Below are 8,293 nucleotides of genomic sequence, written 5' to 3'. Positions count from 1 at the left end.
TCCTCAGAGGGGAGGGCCAGATGGCATCAAAGATGCTGTGGAAGAAATGGGACAGAACCCTTGGGATAAACAAAGTAGGTAGCTTCTCTCATTCTTCCTTCCCAGACAGTGACACACTTTGATGGGAAGAGTGAAGGGGTTATGAGACAGAAAAGACATATGGAGATAAAGCAGAGCAGCATTTTTTTATTTTTTTTAAGATGTTGGGGGTAGGAGTTTATTAATTAATTTATTTATTTTTGCTGTGTTGGGTCTTCGTTTCTGTGTGTGGGCTTTCTCTAGTTGCGGCAAGCGGGGGCCACTCTTCATCGCACTGCGCAGGCCTCTCACTATCGTGGCCTCTCTTGTTGTGGAGCACAGGCTCCAGACGTGCAGGCTCAGTAGTTGTGGCTCATGGGCCTAGTTGCTCCGCAGCATGTGGGATCTTCCCAGACCAGGGCTCGAACCTGTGTCCCCTGCATTAGCAGGCAGACTCTCAACCACTGTGCCACCAGGGAAGCCCAGAGCAGCATTTTTGACTGATGAGCTAGGAGAGGTCAGAAAGGAAAGCAGGGGGCTGCCACTAACAGGTGACCTCATGTTTAAGGAAGAAAGTGCTACGTGAGTTTTCTCTTTCCGTGTTGTTTTGCCCAGTTTACCAGGGGGCAGACAGTCATGGCCCAGGGCCTTCATCCAGAGAAAAGGCCCATACGGTTGGAGCAAGTGGGACAGTATAGGGTGAAAAGAAGCCCCTTTCTTTTCAAAACAAATACCTGTGCCCCTAAAAATGTCAGTTATGCTCCCTTTGGGGGTGAGTTCCCCGCTCTGATGCCCCTCTCAGATGTTCAGAAACATCTACAGGTAGCCCTATGCACTCTGATATCCAAAGGAAGTACAGCTTTTCAGGAGAGTATACAGCTTTTGGACAATCAAGTTTTCTTTGCATCTGCTTACACCTCACCTGTTTGTTTGGACTCTGGCTGCTTTTGAAGGCCTGGCAGCTTACTTATGCATTAGCTTAGATTTCTCTACATTCTCCCTTTTTGGAGTTCCAATTCTGCTTCTGACTTAAGATGCCAGTCAAGAGGTTAAAGTTATTATAATCACCCATGTGTCAAGGGCTTGTGGTTAAGAGTAATAGACAGGAGGCAATAGAAATGAAAGTAAGAAATTTTAGGAAAAACAAATTAAGGAATTGTGAATTTAGGGTCTAATAGTTCTTCAAAACAGATGCTAAATTGTTGAAGGGTGAAGGAGCCGAGACGGAGTCAAATAGAACAGTACAACCCAGGTGCCAACAGCACTCCTCTCCTTAGAAGGTCACGGTCCCAGCTCTGAGATTTATGTCCTCAAAGCAGCAGAAATCAGGTTGGCTGAGGATAGTCAGCCAAGACTGAGACTTCATGTACAAAGTGTGAAAAGCCATAGCTTACATGGGTGTCTCCTCCTAAGACTCCTTCTCCTGTGGTTCTCTGGCCCCTGCCCTCCCCAGTCTGACATTCACTGTCAGCTTTGTGCCATTTCCACAATTCCCTTATTTCTTGAAGCTGAACTGATTCGGTGGGAGGGGGAGTGATCTTCTGGTTTCTCTGAAGTCACATTTGACAGGCCTCTGGGCCAATGTGTGTTCTTCTAGCTCTGAATGCTGAGCAGGATGAAGAGAAGGGCAGGAGGGGCTCCACATGTCTGGATCAGGAATCTCATTTCTCAGCCTTTCCCCTCGGAGACCTATCTTTCCAAAGCATGAATTGGCTGAAGGTGCTTCCTTCCCCTAGAGCCACCCTGTTCTCCTATTACCTTTCCTTTCTCCTTAATCCATTCACCTTTCTCACTATAAAGAAATCAGTCTGATGGAGGGGACGAAAACTAGATTGAGGGGAAAGAAAGCAAAGAAACCATTAGAGATAGAAAATGTATTTATTATTATGCAAATAGCTGTGCAATCTGGGGCCCTGGCAAGCTGCCAAAGGATTTTCCCAAATATCGTGTGCATCCCTGTATTACACGTACCACATCAATACCACATCCAGGAGAACAAAATTAGAATTCAGAAAACAGAGCACCTCAGAGGCCCACCAGATCCTGATTCCTTTTTGACATACTCTATTACAGTAGCTTTGAGCAAACATCTTGGCTGGTTGCTGAAGGCTGGATCTGATGCTGAGCCGATTGTTAAGGCACCAGCTGTCCTAAGGAGGAAGATGAGGCCTGTGGATGAAGGATGGCAGCCTTGCTTCTAGGAAAGTAGTAGCTGATCAGGATGGTCAAGGAATATATATTTCATCACTTTAAAAAACTTTAGAAGTTTTAAAAATCAACTTTACTAAATCTACTAAAATCAACTTTACTAAAACTACTAGTTCTTTAGTAATTATTGAAATAACCACTCCAGAAGTAGCATACCTTAGTTTTTTACCATATCATAAATCTTTCCAATATTGTTAGTACTTATTACTGTAGAATTATTATCTGATATACTAAAACTCTTTTGATACTGCTTGAATTGTGCAAGTGTATAAAACATAACTTCTCTGCTAAGTTTTTACAGAGGTTTAAATAAACCACCACTGAGTGAATTAATTTCAGTAAGTAAGTAAAAAGATGAAGTTTCTGTATAATTATAGCACTTGGGGGCCAATTCAGCTTCTTCTAGTAATTCTGGACTCAGTACAGTGCAAACAATGCTAACTTATACAGCAAGCAGGTCATTAGAAGAAAATACTAGTTGAGCGGAACTAGATTATATCCTCATGGTCAAAATGAATTTCACACTGGCTCCTTAAGAATACATTGAATGGGTTCAGAAATAAAACAGTTCACTTGTTTGTTTGCTTGTTTGTTTATTTTAGTGAACAGAGTGAAGTCCTTAGAATCAGGACTTGGTCTATGGGCCTGAAGGCTCTCCAGAGAATTGATGTGAAAAAGATTTAGTATGTTAGCAAATGGCAATTCTTCAATTAATTCCCTTCTTCATGTATCTTTTTAAAAAATTTTTTATGTATTTATTTATTTATTTTTTATTAACATCTTTGAGTATAACTGTTTTGCAATAGTGTGTTAGTTTCTCCTTTACAACAAAGTGAATCAGTTATACATATACATATGTTTCCATATCTCTTCTCTCTTGCGTCACCCTCCCTCCCACCCTCCCTATCCTACCCCTCTAGGTGGTCACAAAGCACAGAGGTGATCTCCCTGTGCTATGCTGCAGCTTCCCACTAGCTATCTAATTTACATTTGCTAGTGTGTATATGTCCCTGCCACTCTCTCACTTCGTCACACCCCACCCTTACCCCTCCCCATATCCTCAAGTCCATGCTCTAGTAGGTCTGTGTTTTATTCCCATCCTACCACTAATCTCTTCATGACATTTTTTTTTCTTAGATTCCATATATATGTGTTAGCATACGGTATTTGTTTTTGTCCTTCTGACTTACTTCACTCTGTATGACAGACTCCAGGTCTATCCACCTCATTACAAATAACTCAGTTTCATTTCTTTTTTTTTTTTTTTTTAACATCTTTATTTGAGTATAACTGTTTTACAATAGTGTGTTAGTTTCTCCTTTACAACAAAGTGAATCAGTTATACATATACATATGTTCCCATATCTCTTCCCTCTTGTGTCACCCTCCCTCCCACCCTCCCTATCCCACCCCTCTAGGTGGTCACAAAGCACAGAGGTGATCTCCCTGTGCTATGCGGCAGCTTCCCACTAGCTATCTAATTTACATTTGGTAGTGTGTATATGTCTCTGCCACTCTCTAACATCGTCACAGCTTACCCTTCCCCCTCCCCATATCCTCAGGTCCATGCTCTAGTAGGTCTGTGTTTTATTCCCATCCTACCACTAATCTCTTCATGACATTTTTTTTTTTTTAGATTCCATATATATGTGTTAGCATACGGTATTTGTTTTTATCCTTCTGACTTACTTCACTCTGTATGACAGATTCCAGGTCTATCCACCTCATTACAAATAACTCAGTTTCATTTCTTTTTATGGCTGAGTAATATTCCATTGTATATATGTGCCACATCTTCCTTATCCATTCATCTGTTGATGGACACTTAGGTTGCTTCCATGTCCTGGCTATCGTAAACAGAGCTGCAATAAACATTTTGGTACATGACTCTTTCTGAATTATGGTTTTCTCAGGGTATATGCCTAGTAGTGGGATTGCGGGGTCGTATGGTAGTTCTATTTGTAGTTTTTTAAGGAACCTCCATACTGTTCTCCATAGTAGCTGTATCAATTTACATTCCCACCAGCAGTGTAAGTGTTCCCTTTTCTCCACACCCTCTCCAGCATTTATTGTTTCTAGAGTTTTTGATGATGGCCAATCTGACCGGTGTGAGATGATATCTCATTGTAGTTTTGATTTGCATTTCTCTAATGATTAATGATGTTGAGCATTCTTTCATGTGTTTGTTGGCAATCTGTATATCTTCTTTGGAGAAATGTCTATTTAGTTCTTCTGCCCATTTTTGGATTGGGTTGTTTGTGTTTTTGTTATTGAGCTGCATGAGTTGCTTATAAATTTTGGAGATTAATCCTTTGTCAGTTGCTTCATTTGTAAATATTTTCTCCCAATCTGAGGGTTGTCTTTTGGTCTTGTTTATGGTATCCTTTGCTGTGCAAAAGCTTGTAAGTTTCATTAGATCCCATTTGTTTATTTTTGTTTTTATTTCCATTTCTCTAGGAGATGGGTCAAAAAGGATCTTGCTGTGATTTATGTCAGAGTGTTCTGCCTATGTTTTCCTCTAAGAGTTTGATAGTGTCTGGCCTTACATGTAGGTCTTTAACCCATTTTGAGTTTATTTTTGTGTGTGGTGTTAGGGAGTGTTCTAATTTCATACTTTTACATGTCGCTGTCCAGTTTTCCCAGCACCACTTATTGAAGAGGCTGTCTTTTCTCCACTGTATATCCTTCCCTCCTTTATCAAAGATAAGGTGACCATATGTGTGTGGGTTTATCTCTGGGCTTTCTATCCTGTCCCATTGATCTATATTTCTGTTTTTGTGCCAGTACCATACTGTCTTGATTACTGTAGCCTTGTAGTGTAGTCTGAAGTCAGGGAGCCTGATTCCTCCAGCTCCATTTTTCATTCTCAAGATTGCTTTGGCTATTCGGGGTCTTTCGTGTTTCCATACAAATTGTGAAATTTTTTGTTCTAGTTCTGTACAAAATGCCAGTGGTAATTTGACAGGGATTGCATTGAATCTGTAGATTGCTTTGGGTAGTAGAGTCATTTTCACAATGTTGATTCTTCCAATCCAAGAACATGGTATATTTCTCCACCTATTTGTATCAGCTTTAATTTCTTTCATCAGTGTCTTATAGTTTTCTGCATACCAGTCTTTTGTCTCCTTAGGTAGGTTTATTCCTAGATATTTTATTCTTTTTGTTGCAATGGTAAATGGGAGTGTTTTCTTAATTTCACTCTCAGATTTTTCATCATTAGTGTATAAGAATGCCAGAGATTTCTGTGCATTCATTTTGTATCCTGCTACTTTACCAAATTTATTGATTAGCTCTAGTAGGTTTCTGGTAGCATCGTTAGGATTCTCTATGTATAGTATCATGTCATCTGCGAACAGTGACAGCTTTACTTCTTCTTTTCCTATTTGGATTCCTTTTATTTTTTTCTCTGATTGCTGTGGCTAGAACTTCCAAAACTATGTTGAATAAGAGTGGTGAGAGTAGGCAACCTTGTCTTGTTCCTGATCTTAGTGGAAATGGTTTCAGTTTTTCACCATTGAGAACAATGCTGGCTGTGGGTTTGTCATATATGGCCTTTATTATGTTGAGGAAAGTTCCCTCTATGCCTACTTTCTGCAGGGTCATGTATCTTTTAATTTAGCTGTTGGAACCCAGAAATGCTTGGGTATATTTACCTCCTTGGATATACACAAGTTAGAAAATGCTTCTTAGTTTTTTCTCATTGAAGAGGGGTAGACTGAAAAACATGGCAGAAGAAGACTTGGCCTTGGATTAAATAATGACACCAGAAAAATGCAAGACATTTTCCCCTTTTGAGCTGGAAGTGCACACCATCAGGATAACAAAAGGATACATGTAAGTTGGGATGCCTCTTGAGGCCAAGTGTTTCCGAATAAGTCGCTCAGTACCATACCAGTTAAAACCTTTCGTGGCATGTCCAATGCGTGGAAGATGGACACTTGCTGTTAAAAAAAAAAAAAAAAAAAGATCATGATGTCTTCATTCATCAAATTGATTAATGTGTATAAAATATACATAGGAGATAACATATTCTGAGTCACCTTGTGGTTTCCAAAGAACAAAATGTATATAATCTTGGTGTGTCCCACTCAAAGCATGTGATTATAATGTCAAAAATATTCTGGGGAGGGGTTGTAATAGGGGAAAATTAAATTAATTCTATTGAACACAAGGACCTACAGGCTCTGGAAATAAGTAGGTACTATGGAAATAAAATATGATCAATGATCAAGATGTAATTAAAATAAGCAAAGATTCTTTAACAAGTCAAGGGGACTTCCCTGGTGGTGCAGTGGTTAAGAATCCGCCTGCCAGTGCAGGGGACATGGGTTTGATACCTGGTTCAGGAAGATCCCATATGGTGCGGAGCAACTAAGCCTGTGTGCCACAACTACTGAGCCTGTGTTCTAGAGCCCCTGAGCCTCAACTACTGAGCCCCCATGCCCCCACACCTAGAGCCTGTGCTCCGCAACAAGAGAAGCCACCGCAATGAGAAGCCCATGCACTGCAACGAAGGCAGAGCCCCCGCTCGCTGCAACTAGAGAAATCCCATGCGCAGCAACGAAGACCCAATGCAGCCAAAAATAATAAAATAAATTTATTTTTAAAAAAGTCAATCAGTTCAAGAAACTCTGAGACACACTGGGCTTAGAAACAAAATTGAACTCAGGTTTTTGGCAGAGAACTGTCTGCCAATGCGGACTGGGACTCTCTAAGAGGCGTTTCACAACTGCATTATGACCTGTTTACTTCATCTCTGGTCCTTTACTTCCTCATCTGTAAAATGATACAAATACCCAAGTGGATGCAGGCAGTCCACAGAGATAACAGATACAAAAGTGATGTAGAAAGGAAAAGGGCTTTGCAAATACAAGATGGGGAGGTTGTTACCTCTGTGATCTCTCATACTGGGGCTTACCTTTACCATGTACGTTGAATGGGGTCTTGACATTTCTTACCTCCCTTTAAAAATCACATCATATGCTTGGGAACAGAAATTCATCTATCCCTGAGCCCAAGTGGAAGAGCTTACCTTTCTTTTTCTTTGCTGCTAAAAATATCTTCTTCAGGCCCTCGTCTAGGGCTGCCATCTTAATGCCAGACAGGACATTGGCGCGATCACGGTGCTGGGCCACAATCAAGGCCAACTAGGAGGAACAATCATTAACTGGGTGGGAGCAGGAGTAGTTTCAAGGGGAGGTAATGGGAGTCAAAGTTCAGCTCTGATAAACTGATGTGGTTTTTTACTTACCAAATCTTGCCCTTTGTTTCTTGACTCTTTATCATCAATAGGAAATAAAAGGACACCTCCCAAACTCAAATCTGAGGTAAAACAAAAGGGAGCAACAGAAAGAACACAAAGTTCATTACAGAATGAGATCCCTGGGGAAGGACTATTCTGAATCATCCTTATGTCTTGCCTTTTCCAAATCCACTCAGCTATGGGTAAGAGTGGCACCCCTGTCTTGTTCCTGATATTAGAGGAAAAGCTTTCAATTCTTGTGGAATATAATGTTAGCTGTGAGTTTGTTGTATACGGCCTTTTATATTATACTGAGGTACATTCCTTCTATACCCAATATGCAGAGGGTATGTTATCACAAAAGGATGTTGTATTTTGTCAAATGATTTCTTTGCATCTACTGAGATGATCACTTTTATCTTTCATTCTATTAATGTGGTGTATAACATTTATTGAGTATGTTGAACCATCCCTACATCCCAGGGAAAATTCCTGCTTGGTCATGGTATGTAATCCTTTTAATGAGTTCCTGAATTAGGTTTGCTAATATTTCATTGAGAATTTTTGCATCAATGTTTACCAGAGATATTGGTCTGTAGTTTTGTTTTCTTGTAGTGTCCTTATCTGGCTTTGATATTGGTAATACTGGCCTCATAGAATGAGTTTGGAAGTATTCCCTCCTCTTCAATTTTTTGGAAGAGTTTGAGAGGACTGATGTTAATTCTCCTTTGAATGTTTGGTAGAACTTGCCAGTGAAGCCATCTGGTCCTGGAGTTTCCTGTGTTGGGAGGTTTTTAATTACTGAGTCAATCTCTCTACTCATCA

General features: G+C 40.3%; 1 protein-coding gene across 1 annotated transcript in view; it reads right to left on the bottom strand.

Moving 5' to 3' along the window:
• Positions 1–1,877: 1,877 nt before the first annotated feature.
• CHD1L (chromodomain helicase DNA binding protein 1 like) overlaps positions 1,878–8,293 on the bottom strand; it is a 67,750-nt gene continuing 61,334 nt past the window's right edge. The window contains exons 20-23 of the mRNA XM_059071601.2: positions 7,478–7,548; positions 7,259–7,373; positions 6,059–6,167; positions 1,878–2,230 (exon numbers count right to left, since the gene is read on the bottom strand). Of these exons, the coding sequence (XP_058927584.1) occupies positions 2,152–2,230; positions 6,059–6,167; positions 7,259–7,373; positions 7,478–7,548 (374 nt within the window). The 3' untranslated portion in view covers positions 1,878–2,151. The remainder of the gene's footprint in view (positions 2,231–6,058; positions 6,168–7,258; positions 7,374–7,477; positions 7,549–8,293) is intronic.

The sequence above is a fragment of the Kogia breviceps genome, chromosome 1, assembly GCF_026419965.1.
Source record: "Kogia breviceps isolate mKogBre1 chromosome 1, mKogBre1 haplotype 1, whole genome shotgun sequence".
Classification (NCBI taxonomy): Eukaryota; Metazoa; Chordata; class Mammalia; order Artiodactyla; family Physeteridae; genus Kogia; species Kogia breviceps.
This window is presented reverse-complemented; position numbering and strand designations above follow the sequence as displayed.